Source organism: Chanos chanos, chromosome 4 (assembly GCF_902362185.1).
Source record: "Chanos chanos chromosome 4, fChaCha1.1, whole genome shotgun sequence".
Taxonomy (NCBI): domain Eukaryota; kingdom Metazoa; phylum Chordata; class Actinopteri; order Gonorynchiformes; family Chanidae; genus Chanos; species Chanos chanos.
In genome coordinates this window covers 52,744,745-52,762,363 of record NC_044498.1, presented here as the reverse complement: position 1 = coordinate 52,762,363, position 17,619 = coordinate 52,744,745, and the positions used below count along the sequence as shown (strand labels likewise).

The following is a 17,619-nucleotide window of genomic DNA, read 5'->3' as shown; positions in this document are numbered from 1 at the left end:
TCCAGAGGTCGGAGTTTGTTGCGTTCCCTTAGAAACCAAAGGTCTACGCCCCCTAGTTTAAAAACACTTATTTCATTGGTCGATTCTATCAGCCAGAAGAAATTATTTGCGTGTTGCAAATTGGACTGTCAACCTCACTTCAAGGTACAGAAAGCAGCTCACAGAATGATTGCCAGAGGATTTGTGAATATGGCATTTTACATCGCATTAACATGTGTGGCATTGCACGTGGTCGGACTCTTGAGATAACAGAGTAGATTTTCAAACTATTTAACAGAATTCATAATGCATGTTTGAAAATGGCAGTAAAGCTTGGTTATGTTCATGTTCTTGTTTTTTACATAAGCAAAAATAAACACTATGTGCGTTTTGGCACTAGCAGCACATTTATCGAATATTTAAAGTATTCCAGTTTGTCCAATTCCCTCAAGGTCACGTGCCCCTCGTCACACGTCAGATGTTTTCGTCCTCTCATGATTTGGCAGTGGGCCCATTTTCGTTAGTAATTTAGAATTTTTTTTAACATTCATACTTAATAGGATGTATGTGTACACATATTCACCATGTATATTTGGATTTGTATTGTACTGTCTCCCACAGCACCGACCCCATGCCCTGGATGGACCTCACTGCCAAGCGTTTAGTTATATAATAGGCATACAATACTCCAAACAAGGGAAGTCCTATCATTTCCCAGTGCCACAGATTCCATTCTTGTCTCCCATGTCCACATATACAAGTCATCCCTCGATCCAAGACTTTGTTCCCCCCCCCGCTCATCTTCGCCTGGTCTGCCAGGGGGTCGGCCACCCTGCCAGCCAAAGTGTCCTACTGTTTGACATAGTATAGATTTATGCTCTTTTAAGAATTCAGTAACAAACAAAACGTCCTACCGCTTCAAAATGACGTAACAGTGGATGTGCAAATGTAAAATTTCACGACTGATTTTTATGTAACAGTTCCTCTGGTCCATCTTCATTTTAGTGTATACATTTTAATTACAGGACTTTTTTTTATACATGGGTAAACATACCATGCGTCATTTCCACTTTGTCAACAGGACAGTCATAAAAATCAGTCATTGAGATGGCACTTAAATATGATGTATGAGTAGTGTTAATTCAATATAATTCATGCACGGTGTAAATTCATGAATAATTGGTGTGAAAATGTGTTTCTGTGTGGCTGCTGTAATTTACCTCAATAGATCGGGGGAACTTTTCCCTCAGCTCCACCTCCAAAAATGACCATTCCTCACTGGGTTTACTGGCCACAGGGATGAAATGCCCATCAAACCATGCATCAGAAAAACCAGGCAGCCTCTGGGTGTTTTCCAGGCTGAGGGTGGATTTGCTGGGTAGAGTCTAACTAGGTTCTGCCTGAGCTCTGTATGGTTTAATATGTAAATCAGGTTTAATATGTAAATCAGGGTTAATATGTAAATCAGGTTTAATATGTAAATCAGGGTTAATATGTAAATCAGGGGACTCACAGAGGCCTTTTTGCCTTGAATCTCAACACTGTCATTTGGCATGAGAATGATGTCGTTTCAGTAGTTTCAACAGAACACACAGTAGCAGACGCAATTTGACAAAACTGGTCCTCGGAGTTGATTATTAGGAGAGTGTAGTTTATTCAAGGTCTCAGCTGTTTGAACTCAGAGACTCACAATTCTCACTCACATGCCAAGGCACACGCGGTGAACTGCCAGTCTCTTTTATCAAACCCTCATCCATCCCAGATCTTGACCACAGATAACAACGTGGCTAGTTTAAAGTTCACATATTATCCATTGTTGAGTCCAGCCTAAGTAACAGAGATATTTATAACATTAGTAATTAAATTATGCAAGTAATGAACACAACCTTTCATCCCCAATATTCTCAAATACCAGTACGCATATATGGAATGATTTACTAACACCAGACATGCCTTAAAAACATGCCTTGTTGGGTCTTTTCAAATGGATCAGAGGCTAACACTCTCTTCTACATGTTATCTTATACTAAAGTGGCAGATTCCAGCAGGAAGATTAATTTTTTTTCTCATTGGTGATTGACTGAACTCACCTCGCTGACTCTCCTCCACTGACCCCCAACTCATACACACACACACGCGCACACACACAAGCAAAGGCACACACACACACACACAGGCACACACAAGCAAAGGCACACACACACGCACACAGGCACACACAAGCAAAGGCACACACACACGCACACACACACACAGGCACATATACACACGCACACAAGCAAAGGCACACACACACGCACACACACACACAGGCACATATACACACGCACACACACACACACACGCACACACACTTACACGCACACACACGCGCACACACCCACACACACACACACACTATGAGACTGACTCTAAACACTGCAGACTGAACAAAGCTGCAGTATTCTGAGGTTCGTTTCAGGATGACTCGTAGCCTGATTCTATTTGTGTTTCAGAATTTAAAACACGCTCTTTGCAGGTAAATTGCTGTTTCAGTATAAATACTGTGGGTTTCAGTATAAATACTGTGCATTTGGATAATCTTCTACATATAAACTCCACCTTACAACAGCATTTCACAGCAGACATCTGGGCTCAGCAAATGATCTGAAACAAAATGAGCTGATGAGCTAACTGGCCAATGGGCCAATTCTGATCAAAATGATACATTTTTCTGCTTGAATGGTGCTTTAAAAAAACTCTTACGTTTTGTCTTCAAAGCCTCGTGGCCATTTTCAAGTTTTCTTTGATAGAGAACTTGAAATGACTCTGAAAGCAGAATCTTTTAGTATGCAGTCAGTCCACATCAGATCAGGAGATCTAAAAAACCAGCTGATAAAAACACTGATGATCTGAGTTACTGAGGTGACAGGCAGACATGATGTACTGTATATTGGTAGAAAGGGATGGATTTTGATTTTGAATTTGTACTTGAGTGAAACTGTTAAAATATTCTGACACGTGTTGGGTCACTTTGAATATGATCAGGGCTGCTGTTTAGCACTATGTGTAAAAACAGAGATAAATTATAAAACCTCAGGTGATTAAATTTGCTTAGTCACCCATGCCACTGCAAAAGTGTAAAACTGATAAGTCATGATGATTTTGCAGAGTAATGCCAACTGAAAACAGGGTAGATGACCTTTCATCTAACAATGTCATTTGGCATGACAGTCATGGCCCCTCCCTTGCCCAGAGTAAACATTTTCATCTGCCCAATCTTCTCCAGTGGATCAGACGCGAGCATTTTTTCTGTGTTCACCCAGGTCATGTCATGTGACCAGTCTTCTCCGGTGGATCAGACGCGAGCGTTTTTTCTGTGTTCACCCAGGTAATGTCATGTGACCAGTCTGCTGTCTTTCCTCTTTTTGGTCTGCAGAGGAAATGGAAACAGCTGTGTTATTAGGACCCAATTAGTTTTCTCTGTCAAAATTTAAACTCATGTTTCATAACTTTGACAGAGCAACGCAATGTACATGTTTCAAACAAGAGCAAATCTCAAACTCTTAATGATCTTTTCTTTACTGATGTTTTCTTGTGGTTTGCTTTAAGAAGAATTCTTGATCTGAGGTACTCAATTAATAATGCTTTTAAACGTTTTGATGCTGCAAAGTTGTCATAACCTCTAATATATTATGCACAGAACTGTTTTCATGTGTATTTTTTGTATTATTGATCTTCTTGGTTTTGAACTCATGTCAAAAGATTTAAAAGAGCCAAAGCAGAACAGAGTGAAAGACCACAGTTACTGACACGGTCTGGGACAGTCAGCTCAACACCATTCATCACAGTTCTGTGAAGTGTTCTCACTGTTCACTCTGGCATAATCATGATTCCCTTGCGGTAGCTCGTTGTGGATTGTGTTTACATTATAGATATATGACTTTATGACACAGATTATGCCCTGAGATGGGTCTGCCCCCACACTCACAGGACACCTTCCATCAGAATGTGGTTGACTGAGTTTACAGCTATTCGAATGGCTCTATTGACTCTGTGGGGCACAACTGGGCAAGAGTTCACGGGATTGTGCACGTGTGTGTGTGTGTGTGTGTTTGTGCACGTGTGTGTGTGTGTGTGTGTGTGTGTGTGTGTGTGTGTGTAATCGTTATTTGGCCAAAACACTGGGACCTACCCAGCAGTAGATGGTCTGTTGCTTACATTACCTTAAACCATCCATGTGATTTACCAGATTTATGCAGAACTGTCTGATACAGGGGCAAGCTAATTCTATGGCAACAGTCCCCGCCCACTCATGCCTCTGTATTAATGTGTGTGTTCACCAGTGGTCCATACCAGTCATGCCTCTGTATTAATGTGTGTTCACCAGTGGTCCATACCAGTCATGCCTCTGTATTAATGTGTGTGTTCACCAGTGGTCCATACCAGTTATGCCTCTGTATTAGTGTGTGTTCACCAGTGGTCCATACCAGTCATGCCTCTGTATTAATGTGTGTTCACCAGTGGTCCATACCAGTCATGCCTCTGTATTAATGTGTGTTCACCAGTGGTCCATACCAGTCATGCCTCTGTATTAGTGTGTGTTCACCAGTGGTCCATACCAGTCATGCCTCTGTATTAATGTGTGTTCACCAGTGATCCATACCAGTCATGCCTCTATATTAGTGTGTGTTCACCAGTGGTCCATACCAGTCATGCCTCTGTATTAATGTGTGTTCACCAGTGGTCCATACCAGTCATGCCTCTGTATTAATGTGTGTTCACCAGTGGTCCATACCAGTCATGCCTCTGTATTAATGTGTGTTCACCAGTGGTCCATACCAGTCATGCCTCTGTATTAGTGTGTGTTCACCAGTGGTCCATACCAGTCATGCCTCTGTATTAGTGTGTGTTCACCAGTGGTCCATACCAGTCATGCCTCTGTATTAGTGTGTGTTCACCAGTGGTCCATACCAGTTATGCCTCTGTATTAGTGTGTGTTCACCAGTGGTCCATACCAGTCATGCCTCTGTATTAGTGTGTGTTCACCAGTGATCCATACCAGTCATGCCTCTGTATTAGTGTGTGTTCACCAGTGATCCATACCAGTCATGCCTCTGTATTAATGTGTGTGTTCACCAGTGGTCCATACCAGTTATGCCTCTGTATTAATGTGTGTTCACCAGTGGTCCATACCAGTCATGCCTCTGTATTAATGTGTGTGTTCACCAGTGGTCCATACCAGTCATGCCTCTGTATTAATGTGTGTGTTCACCAGTGGTCCATACCAGTCATGCCTCTGTATTAGTGTGTGTGTTCACCAGTGGTCCATACCAGTTATGCCTCTGTATTAATGTGTGTTCACCAGTGGTCCATACCAGTCATGCCTCTGTATTAATGTGTGTTCACCAGTGGTCCATACCAGTCATGCCTCTGTATTAATGTGTGTGTTCACCAGTGGTCCATACCAGTTATGCCTCTGTATTAATGTGTGTTCACCAGTGGTCCATACCAGTCATGCCTCTGTATTAATGTGTGTTCACCAGTGGTCCATACCAGTCATGCCTCTGTATTAATGTGTGTTCACCAGTGGTCCATACCAGTCATGCCTCTGTATTAATGTGTGTGTTCACCAGTGGTCCATACCAGTTATGCCTCTGTATTAATGTGTGTTCACCAGTGGTCCATACCAGTCATGCCTCTGTATTAATGTGTGTTCACCAGTGGTCCATACCAGTCATGCCTCTGTATTAATGTGTGTTCACCAGTGGTCCATACCAGTCATGCCTCTGTATTAGTGTGTGTTCACCAGTGGTCCATACCAGTCATGCCTCTGTATTAGTGTGTGTTCACCAGTGGTCCATACCAGTCATGCCTCTGTATTAGTGTGTGTTCACCAGTGGTCCATACCAGTTATGCCTCTGTATTAGTGTGTGTTCACCAGTGGTCCATACCAGTCATGCCTCTGTATTAGTGTGTGTTCACCAGTGATCCATACCAGTCATGCCTCTGTATTAGTGTGTGTTCACCAGTGGTCCATACCAGTCATGCCTCTGTATTAATGTGTGTGTTCACCAGTGGTCCATACCAGTTATGCCTCTGTATTAATGTGTGTTCACCAGTGGTCCATACCAGTCATGCCTCTGTATTAATGTGTGTGTTCACCAGTGGTCCATACCAGTCATGCCTCTGTATTAATGTGTGTGTTCACCAGTGGTCCATACCAGTCATGCCTCTGTATTAGTGTGTGTGTTCACCAGTGGTCCATACCAGTTATGCCTCTGTATTAATGTGTGTTCACCAGTGGTCCATACCAGTCATGCCTCTGTATTAATGTGTGTTCACCAGTGGTCCATACCAGTCATGCCTCTGTATTAATGTGTGTGTTCACCAGTGGTCCATACCAGTTATGCCTCTGTATTAATGTGTGTTCACCAGTGGTCCATACCAGTCATGCCTCTGTATTAATGTGTGTTCACCAGTGGTCCATACCAGTCATGCCTCTGTATTAATGTGTGTTCACCAGTGGTCCATACCAGTCATGCCTCTGTATTAATGTGTGTGTTCACCAGTGGTCCATACCAGTTATGCCTCTGTATTAATGTGTGTTCACCAGTGGTCCATACCAGTCATGCCTCTGTATTAATGTGTGTTCACCAGTGGTCCATACCAGTCATGCCTCTGTATTAATGTGTGTTCACCAGTGGTCCATACCAGTCATGCCTCTGTATTAATGTGTGTGTTCACCAGTGGTCCATACCAGTCATGCCTCTGTATTAATGTGTGTGTTCACCAGTGGTCCATACCAGTCATGCCTCTGTATTAATGTGTGTTCACCAGTGGTCCATACCAGTTATGCCTCTGTATTAATGTGTGTTCACCAGTGGTCCATACCAGTCATGCCAGTGTATTAATGTGTGTGTTCACCCGTGATCCATACCAGTCATGCCTCTGTATTAATGTGTGTTCACCCGTGATCCATACCAGTTATGCCTCTGTATTAATGTGTGTTCACCAGTGGTCCATACCAGTTATGCCTCTGTATTAGTGTGTGTTCACCAGTGGTCCATACCAGTCATGCCTCTGTATTAGTGTGTGTTCACCAGTGGTCCATACCAGTTATGCCTCTGTATTAATGTGTGTTCACCAGTGGTCCATACCAGTCATGCCTCTGTATTAATGTGTGTGTTCACCAGTGGTCCATACCAGTCATGCCTCTGTATTAGTGTGTGTTCACCAGTGGTCCATACCAGTTATGCCTCTGTATTAATGTGTGTTCACCAGTGGTCCATACCAGTCATGCCTCTGTATTAATGTGTGTGTTCACCAGTGGTCCATACCAGTCATGCCTCTGTATTAATGTGTGTGTTCACCAGTGGTCCATACCAGTCATGCCTCTGTATTAGTGTGTGTGTTCACCAGTGGTCCATACCAGTCATGCCTCTGTATTAATGTGTGTGTTCACCAGTGGTCCATACCAGTCATGCCTCTGTATTAATGTGTGTTCACCAGTGGTCCATACCAGTCATGCCTCTGTATTAATGTGTGTTCACCAGTGGTCCATACCAGTCATGCCTCTGTATTAATGTGTGTTCACCAGTGGTCCATACCAGTTATGCCTCTGTATTAATGTGTGTGTTCACCAGTGGTCCATACCAGTCATGCCTCTGTATTAATGTGTGTTCACCAGTGGTCCATACCAGTTATGCCTCTGTATTAGTGTGTGTTCACCAGTGGTCCATACCAGTTATGCCTCTGTATTAGTGTGTGTTCACCAGTGGTCCATACCAGTCATGCCTCTGTATTAATGTGTGTGTTCACCAGTGGTCCATACCAGTCATGCCTCTGTATTAGTGTGTGTGTTCACCCGTGATCCATACCAGTCATGCCTCTGTATTAATGTGTGTTCACCCGTGATCCATACCAGTTATGCCTCTGTATTAATGTGTGTTCACCAGTGATCCATACCAGTCATGCCTCTGTATTAATGTGTGTGTTCACCAGTGGTCCATACCAGTCATGCCTCTGTATTAATGTGTGTTCACCAGTGGTCCATACCAGTTATGCCTCTGTATTAATGTGTGTTCACCAGTGGTCCATACCAGTTATGCCTCTGTATTAATGTGTGTTCACCAGTGGTCCATACCAGTCATGCCTCTGTATTAATGTGTGTTCACCAGTGGTCCATACCAGTCATGCCTCTGTATTAATGTGTGTTCACCAGTGGTCCATACCAGTCATGCCTCTGTATTAATGTGTGTGTTCACCAGTGGTCCATACCAGTCATGCCTCTGTATTAGTGTGTGTGTTCACCCGTGATCCATACCAGTTATGCCTCTGTATTAATGTGTGTTCACCAGTGGTCCATACCAGTCATGCCTCTGTATTAATGTGTGTGTTCACCCGTGATCCATACCAGTCATGCCTCTGTATTAATGTGTGTGTTCACCCGTGATCCATACCAGTCATGCCTCTGTATTAATGTGTGTTCACCCGTGATCCATACCAGTCTGGGTTTTGACATGTGACACTGCTGAATTCTTCATTCAGAACATCATCACCGTGCCACAGAGGCCTGCTACACAGCCGAACATGTGACTCCTGAGGGCAGGAATTATGTTTGGTCATTATGACCTTTTCATTTAAACCTAAGCTGTTGCAGCTGAGTACATTTTGAGGTTTCCATTAATGTGACTGTTAAATTAGTCCAAAGCAAATAAGTTCTAAATTCAAGACATCCAGTAATATTTTGATTCTTTGTTTTTTGGGGGTTTTTTAGCAAAAGATCTAACTTACTCAGTTTCCAGTGGCCTAAACCCAGTGTTATTTGTGTAATTAAAAAATGCTGATCTCACAATGATAAAACAAAAATAACCAATACAGCCTCACTCATATCATAGTTTTATTGAAAATGGAAGTGATATTGACAGGAATGGTCCGGTGTGAAATGAAAGTGAAAGCTGGGTTGCTAACCCTAAGAGGACGTGTTACCTTTGTGATACTTTGTTACATAAAGGGTTCTGGATCTATAGGTATAGGAAAGGCAGCGCTGGATTGGAGGTCTCTGCCATCAAGAACCGCAAAGTATGATTTTAAAAGAGGAATCCTGTATAGTATTTATGAACATTAGTAGCGAATGTTATATGCTTAGTTAACCATATTTAGGCCTGTTAAGCAGCCTAGAAATGGACACTGCTGTTTAAAAGTTTAGAAATTTCCATCCAGCCTATTAAATCAATCAACACATACATACATTTCCTCAGGCAATGCACTGCACTGCCACTTTAAAATCACTTTATATTCACATTTTTGCATTTCTATATTTTCTTTATATTTAAATTTTGTATTTTTATTTTAGTTCCTTCGGTGTAGCTTGGCACTGCACAATGAATCCTGTTGCACATGTACAATGACAGTAAAGGTATCTGTATTCGTTATACATTTACTTGTAGCCTGTATTTCAGTGTTCTCTGTTAAACTGTTATTATCAAGGTGTATGTTTAGGTTACAGTATACAAAGAAGTGTGTGTGTTGTGGGCCTGTGTGGGTGTGGTGGAGATAAACGGTTAGAACATAAATCAAATGCAGTCATGTATTCACTATAATTCCAGGTTCCACCAACTGAAATGAGTTTAATCCATTTAAATACCAACTGGAACGTTTCAGACACCATTGTGAAGTCAATATCCCTGTTGTTTCCAGCTAAAATCAGTATCAGACCATTTGAGACCAGTTCAACCAACACAGAGCATTTGAGACCAGTTCAACCAATACAGAGCATTTGAGACAAGCAACTTCTATCAGATTTTTTTTCAGCTGGAACTAGACCAATACATTCCAGTAGAAACCAGTTATGAAACCAGCTGTACGTGTTTCAGTTTCCATTGGTTTTAACAAAAAAACAATAGGAACAAGTTAAAATTTCTATTGGTTTTTAAATGGTCTTCTAACGGATATGTTCTGGGATTTTCTACTGGATTTGAACTGGAATTTCCACAAGACACACACACCTATATATATATATATATATATATGTAATCGAATAAAAATGAACTGTAATTTCGTCACAGAATCCCGATAAGAAGAACATCAAACTATGAAGCGGTCATTTTAAAAAGCGAGTCAAAGCGACCCAGTTTTTATATTTAGTTAACCTGGTTTTGAAGCATCCACACTAATGTAAAAACCGAGGCAACCCTCGTATCGATCGCAAGGTTTTGGGACAAAGGCGGCCTCCTCAAGACCATTGTTTTCATTGGTCGATTCTGAATAAGATCCGCCCAAGGAAGAACGTACGGACACATAAAAACCATATTCAAGCATACAGGAGTGCAAGGATCTACTAGGCATCAGAGGGAGAAACTATCAAACTGTGGACTTGTGAGTATGAGTGTGTTTGGAGACGATAGTACACGGACGCATTAATACTTTTCAGTGGTTCACTTATTATGTTGAAGAAGCGTACAGCGATGTATAAGGTCACGCACTCTCTCGAGACAGTTCATTTGCGTATTCACGTTAGCTTTGTAAACGTCTACGTGTGTTGCCTCATCGACTGATTTCTAACATGTCTGACTGTTGCAGGTTTGCTGTTTTTTGAAGTCGACTGAAAATGACTCCATCTCAGAAAAGCCTCGCCAAAGGTGAGAAAACGTTTGTGTAGTATCAGCTAGCCACGCTAGATCTTGGAAACTGGATGTCTTACGAACGCTGCATAACTCCTTTGCATAGACGTAATTTGTATACGTTACGAAATACGTGCTTTTTACGATGTCAGTACGCGAACTCGCAGTTTTTGGTTTTCTGCAGTGTCATAATGATCATGCGATTGCGTCCAGTGTCCGGCAGTGAAACAGTTTCACGTTACACTCATCTGTAATAATGGGAGGAGTAATGCGTAGGCGATAAGATCTAATTCGTATTTTTAAACGACATTTTCCATCTTATAAGCGCTCTCTCTGTCTTCAGCAAAATCATTTTAATTGTCAGGGTGACAGTTGTGACTCGGTAGATTGAATTGAATTGCCCTTTGAAACATTACTAATGTATCTTTATCCCGGAGCATGTGGATTGGATAAAGCAGTCTGATGTTTGCGTGTTTAACAGGTAGCCCTGCCCCTGGTCCCGTGCCCAAAGGGTCGATAAGGCTGTACAGTATGAGGTTCTGCCCCTTTGCTGAGAGGACAAGATTGGTGCTCAGTGCCAAAGGCATTAAGTAAGTGCTTGGGTTTGAGAGCATGTGACAGCGCTGATTTTGTGCATTTAAAAGTGGTTTAGTGAACTTTTGATTATGCATCTTCAACACTGAACCTGCTATGGGAATTCAAACTGCATACCAGCATAATGATCAGCGCCTAAGTTTAAGGTTGTTTTTTTAAATTTGCAATTGTGTGTGCCGGCTTACCTGCATAGTTAACCATTCTATAATTATACAGTTACAAATAAACATTTTTTGATGTCCTTTATAGACATGAGACCATCAATGTAAATTTGAAAGAGAAGCCGGATTGGTTCCTGGAAAAGAACCCCCTGGGTTTGGTTCCCGTGCTGGAGACCCCAGAAGGCCAGATCATCTACGAGTCTCCCATCACATGTGACTACCTGGACGAGGTGTACGCAGGGAAAAAACTGCTCCCCTCTGACCCGCTTGAGAAGGCTCAACAAAGGATGCTCCTGGAACATTACTCTAAGGTGCATCCCCCCCCCCCCCCCACCACTGAGAGATTGTTACTCTAATGTCTAATGAATGGTCCTGAGGTCCAGCTGGGCTGGCCATCCAGTATCAGTATACTAAAGCTTTTCTTTAAGCCTGTGAAACAGAGTTTGTCAGTGCAGATCTCTGGGCCTAAAGAGTATGAGTAATTAAACTGTTAATAAGTATCTGAAGGCAGAGTATGTATTTACTGTGATATTTTTGTTTGTTATGGGTGGTTATACAGGTAGTTCCTTTCTTCTACAAGATCCCTGTGGCTAAGAGGAATGGTGAAGATGTTACAGCCTTGGAGGGGGAGCTGAGAGAGAAGCTCTCAAAATTTAACGAGGTAAATTACTGTTACTGCAGAGCAGAGGCGTTGTTAGGATCTTGAAACATTGGGGGCTTAGCCCCAGGGCCGGCCCAAGCATTTATAGGGCCCTAAGCAGAATTTGATTTGGGGGCCACTCACCGCCTTGGCGCCGCAAATACTATTGACTTGTCAATGCCTGATCAGTCGCATACCTACTGTAAATCTAACACACCCATTATCAATTTTATTAGTTGTAGCTGTGTCACTTACATTATACCAGTGTCTGCCTGGCATGTTTTTACCCTTCTACAGTTTTTAATCTTAAAAAGTAGTTAACTTGCAAGAGTGGTCTGGTGTTAATTTGCACTTTAATATTCAAAGTTATACTTTAAGAGTCATTTTAAGAGACTGATAGTGTTCAGGATTTGCTCTTCAAGGTTCAAGTTTGCTCTTTTGTTGAATTTAATCATTTGTAAAACATTAATGTAAATGTTTGGCATGATATTGACTTATATTGCATGTTACATGAACGTAGTCGGACCCAGAATGGTAGAAAAAACACTCACTCTCTCGGCTCTGGCTGGTGCAAATAGACCACTGCAGACCATCATTTGAGCATCTTTTAAACTTTTGAGCTAGGTGACAGGCTTACTATTGTCATGAATTTCGCCCCAGAACAAAAAGTTTTTGGGCAAAATTTGTGAGGTGTTTCGCTGTGTGGAAGCCTAGCATAAAAGGAAAAAGCAAGCAGATGCGTTCTGTCCAACATTATTTTTTCCCCACGGAATTTACCCAGACTTTCGCTACACAGCGTTCGGTTCCCAAACCTGTGGAAATGCGGGCCGGTTCTCAAAACGCACCAAGGCGGTACTGGCTCTGCACCGGCATGGGCACCAGCACCGTCCTAATGGAAAAGCACTAACAGAGAACCCAAAACGTACTTGCGTTTCTGATTAACGATATCATATTATTTTCAAGGGTTAATGTATGATCGGAATGACAAATTAATAGATCCGGGGCTATTTTTTATTATTTTTATTGTTGTAAAAAAAAGAGAGAGAGAGAGAGGGAGAGGGAGAGAGAGGGAGAGGGAGAGAGAGAGAGAGAGAGATCTGGGGCTATTCATAAAACATTCGGGCCTGTTGCCCCGGACGCCCAGGTCTAACGACGCCACAGCTGCAGAGAGGCAGCTTACCCTGTGTAAGATCACTAACAGTACGTATATTCACTTAGAAAGATTGTTTTCATGAGAAATATTTTTTTTTTTTTTTCAGATCCTTGTAAAAAAGAAGACCAAATTCTTTGGTGGAGATTCGATCACAATGATTGACTACATGATGTGGCCATGGTTTGAGAGGATGGAAACACTGCAGTTGAAACAGTAGGTTTTAGTTTTGTGTGAAACAGAACGATGCAAAAGATGTTCATTAGCTGGATATCCATATGCATACCAAAAGAGTTATTCCATCAACTTTACACTGAAGTAGAGTTTAGAGTTCTGTATTGTGGCAGGTGTATACAGGGGCTTTAGCGGGCCGTATTCCGCGGGCTTTAGCGGGTCGTATCTGTGGGCTTCAGCGGGCCATATCCGCGGGCTTTAGCGGGCCGCATACAGGGGCTGTAGCGGGCCGTATACAGGGGCTGTAGCGGGCCGCATCCACGGGCTTTAGCGGGCCGTATACAGGGACTTTAGCGGGTCGTATCTGTGGGCTTTAGCGGGCCATATACAGGGGCTGTAGCCAGTTGTATCCGCGGGCTTTAGCCGGCCGTATCCGCGGGCTTTAGCGGGCCGTATACAGGGACTTTAGCGGGCCGTATCCGCGGGCTTTAGCGGGCCGTATCCGCGGGCTTTAGCGGGCCGTATACAGGGGCTTTAGCGGGCCGTATCCGCGGGCTTTAGCGGGCCGTATACAGGGACTTTAGCGGGCCGTATCCGCGGGCTTTAGCGGGCCGTATCCGCGGGCTTTAGCGGGCCGCATACAGGGGCTGTAGCGGGCCGCATACAGGGGCTGTAGCGGGCCGCATCCACAGGCTTTAGCGGGCCGTATACAGGGACTTTAGCGGGTCGTATCTGTGGGCTTTAGCGGGCCATATACAGGGGCTGTAGCCAGTTGTATCCGCGGGCTTTAGCAGGCCGTATCCGCGGGCTTTAGCGGGCCGTATACAGGGGCTTTAGCGGGCCGTATCCGCGGGCTTTAGCGGGCCGTATACAGGGGCTTTAGCGGGCCGTATCCGCGGGCTTTAGCGGGCCGTATACAGGGGCTTTAGCGGGCCGTATCCGCGGGCTTTAGCGGGCTGAATCCAGTGAGCAGCAGTAGGAGATGCACTTGTCTGATTTGTTCTGTATTTTTTTTCCAGCTGTCTGGACCAAACCCCTGACCTGGCGAAATGGATGGAGCGTATGCTGGAGGACCCTGCTGTCGAGGAAACCATGTTTAGCCCTGAGGTGCACGCAGTGTTTTATAAGAGCTATGTTGCAGGAACACCTGATTACGATTATGGTCTTTAGACGGCGACCGAAACCTGCCGTCCCGTCCCCAGTTTCACCACTCCCTCTCTTTCCAATCCAGTGGTAAATTTAAACCAGAGATGAAATCAAAGCGCCTCTTGATTTGTACTCCACTCTCTTCCTTCTAAAGACATCTCTGTGAAGATGGGCTTTCCCGCCTTTTTTTGACATGTTGAAAAATGGGACTGCAACAGTCTGAACTGACATCATTTTATGACTTTTTGCCTTTATTTCAGTTGTTTGCATTTTATACTTTAAACCACACACAGTTATCTACGGTAATAATGGCTGTACCATTCTCTGACCCATATGAAATGAACGTTACAGGAAATTAGAGCCTCCAGAAATGGTTCTGTGGTTGCCTTTCAGTCAAAAACCACTATAGAGTTTCACCACTAGGGGTCCCCTTCCTTTCACCCTTGAGTAGAGGTCCACATGCTGAAAAAAACTGATGAGTAAACAAAGTGGTATGAAATCCTAAAAGTATAGTATACAGACAATCTAACATTAAATGTGAAAATATACAAAATACTATTACTAAAGAATATGAAGTTAATTTGAGTGGATTGTACCAACATACTGAATGTGTTATTATATTAAAAATATTCATGTTTGCTTTTTTGGAAGCTATGATAACAATCGGCATAGCATTATTGTGTTTGGCTTCCCTAACTAAAACAGAAAAAGCTTTGGCCAGAGGCCATTCCCACAGTCAGTATAAGATAGAATCCCAAACACCACTTCAGCCACTGGATTGGGAGGGAAAAAAAACCCACAAACATGTGAACATTAATTAATGTCATTGGGATACATTTGGACTATCTTATGTCATAGACAAATATTGTAGTTTTATTTTTAAAATAAAAATGGCTGTTGGTAATGAATTTTGTACATGTTTATCTCCGTGTTGTCTGTTGAGATGTTGGCCCAGCTGGTGTGTGGATGTCCTTATTTATCCGATGTGGAATACACATTGGCGCTGGTGCCTTCGAGAAGGAATGTGACTGTATTCTGATGACTTGGGAATGTATGATGGGTCATGTTAAACAGAGTGTAATGCTATACCAGCACCACACTGACCACTGTGTATCCCTGCATGTCCTACAGTTAGGCTTTGAACTGATTTGTAATTTTGCTTTGGTTCCTCTATCAAAACTCTGGTCCCTGCACAGAAGCAGCTGCTGTCTCAGATTGCCCACGTCCATGCATAAAACATATCGATTTATCAGTGCTTTGGACATGGTATTTTACAAACAGCAAAATAAATTATTCTTTGATATAAATCTGGAAAACACCGGAATGTCCTAACGAGACAATGAGTCACTTTAACAGTGAGTCAGACTATGACTCCACTGCCGCATGGAGCCCACGGCTGAGGCTGCCGTTGGGGAGGTGCGACGTGTATTCTCGAATGAGGACGGGAGCGTTTTTAAGCATCTCCTGAAAATGCTCCACCGTTCTGCTGTACAGCTGCCGCTGCAGCACCAGAGATCTAAAAAGGTTCACCGGTTCCGCAGTCCGGATCGCCTCTGGGATCCTAATTTGCTTTGGTATGAGACGATTCCCAATTATAATATGACACAGCTTCTTCTCCTGTAGGCTCTTCTGTAGGAAGCTGAGTAAGTCCCTCAGCCTTTGGTCCAGGTTCTGGGGCCTCCATGCAGATGAGCGTTTACTCAATAGCAGATGCATGAGCGCAGTCTTCAGATGGTAGTTGCACAGGGCGTTGCTGCCACTCAGAGCTGTCTGCTTTTTATGAAGGAAGGACAGTATCTGAAGGCATCGAAGGTGACAGGAATTTTCTGGAAGGCTTTTGGCAAAGAGCTTTAACAGGTTCCTCTCGCAGACAGTGAAAGACAGGTGCCAATGTGTGTCAGAGGAGTTGGCAGAGTCGGCTGGGAAATGTGAGATGAAGTAGGCATCAGTGTTGTCTAGCTGGACCGCTGGGGTCACGTTAAGGACAACGACCTTTCCCGACCTGAATCTGACCTTGAGAGCTCCCGGAGAGTCCAGGTTCCTGAAGGTCAGCTCAAAGTCATACTTGTGAGATATTTGGCCCCATGCTTTGGTCACGGAAATCTGGAACCATTTCATGACCTGGTCTTTGGACAGGTGGGGCGTGTTCCTCAAGCACAGGAGTTCCTCCAGGTCGCGGCTGGCAGGTGTGCGATGGCTGTTTCTGTTATGAAGCAGACACAGCATGTCTTCGTTGAGGTTGGATGAGCCACAGAGACACTCTGAGCAGCTCTCGTTGAGCTGAATCAGGTTTATCCTCCCGCACCCCTGCAGGTCCAGAGGGAAATCGGACGAGTCGCTGCACCAAAGCTGAAACTGGAAACCGTAAGGCTGGGGCGGGGCGAAGGGAACGATGATGTCACACATGAGGGGCCGACACACTCTCCAGGACTCAAACATACTGCCCACCCCAACGAAGTCCTCCACCTCCACATCCATCTCAGGGTCACAGATGCTCCTCAGGGCCTCCAGCAGGTCATCCACAAATCCCTCAACAAACTCCCGCACTCTACAGCTCTCGTGAGAGACTGCATGGAAGCTGGTTTCACAGAAGCTGTTAAGGGTCCCTTTGTCCAATGGCAAGATTTCGGCATTTACAGGACCGTAGGTAAGTCCTTCCTCGTCTTCAGCAGTCATGTCAGAGTCTTCACTGAGGATCAGATCCTGCCTGAAAACCTCGATTGTGAAGAAAATGACCAGAGAAAGGGCACTCCAGAAGTACCAGCTGAAGCCGCTCGGGTCAGTATCGAGGACGTCTTGGTCCACCTGAGAGAGCTCCTGTTCCAGCTGTGCCTGCTGGACTTGCATCCTCTCCTCATGCTCCCTCATCCTGGCCAGGAGGTCCTCCTCCTCCTCGGGACTGGTGGTGTTTTCCTTGGGGAAAAGCAGTGGGTGGTTGAGGATGGTGGCCGCCACCACCATACACACTCGCATTATAGTACCCTGCATCATCAGTGCGGTCTCTGTGGGACACAAAGATAAATGTCTTTAAATTATTGTCAGATCGTTTCTAGTCTGAGAACTAACAACCACATGTGAGTGCTAAGGCTCTGACAGCTCTTTGACCTCACTAAACAGTTTCCTCTCTGAAAATTAATTGTGGCAGGAAACAGGTCGTTGATGCAAATGTTC

At 43.8% G+C, this 17,619-nt stretch overlaps 2 protein-coding genes across 2 annotated transcripts; one reads left to right on the top strand and one right to left on the bottom strand.

Moving 5' to 3' along the window:
* The first annotated feature begins 10,253 nt into the window (after positions 1–10,253).
* On the top strand, positions 10,254–15,352 carry LOC115809505 (glutathione S-transferase omega-1). Its single transcript, XM_030771187.1, has 7 exons — positions 10,254–10,338; positions 10,543–10,601; positions 11,065–11,173; positions 11,427–11,649; positions 11,898–11,999; positions 13,238–13,344; positions 14,322–15,352. Exons 2-7 carry the CDS (start codon positions 10,571–10,573, stop codon positions 14,470–14,472), a joined length of 723 nt encoding a protein of 240 aa, XP_030627047.1. The 5' UTR covers positions 10,254–10,338; positions 10,543–10,570; the 3' UTR covers positions 14,473–15,352.
* A 410-nt stretch (positions 15,353–15,762) lies between these two features.
* Positions 15,763–17,436, bottom strand: itprip (inositol 1,4,5-trisphosphate receptor interacting protein). The gene has a single exon (XM_030771186.1). It carries the CDS (start codon positions 17,434–17,436, stop codon positions 15,814–15,816), a length of 1,623 nt encoding a protein of 540 aa, XP_030627046.1. The 3' UTR covers positions 15,763–15,813.
* Positions 17,437–17,619: the final 183 nt, after the last annotated feature.

Bases quoted from the DNA above. Each gene is read 5' to 3' on its own strand.
- LOC115809505 (XM_030771187.1), top strand. From the start codon at position 10,571: ATGACTCCATCTCAGAAAAGCCTCGCCAAAG. The intron at 12,000-13,237 runs GTAAATTACTGT...TTTTTTTTTCAG, and splicing joins AGCTCTCAAAATTTAACGAG to ATCCTTGTAAAAAAGAAGAC. The intron at 13,345-14,321 runs GTAGGTTTTAGT...TTTTTTTTCCAG, and splicing joins GAAACACTGCAGTTGAAACA to CTGTCTGGACCAAACCCCTG.
- itprip (XM_030771186.1), bottom strand. From the start codon at position 17,436: ATGCAGGGTACTATAATGCGAGTGTGTATGGTGGTGGCGGCCACCATC.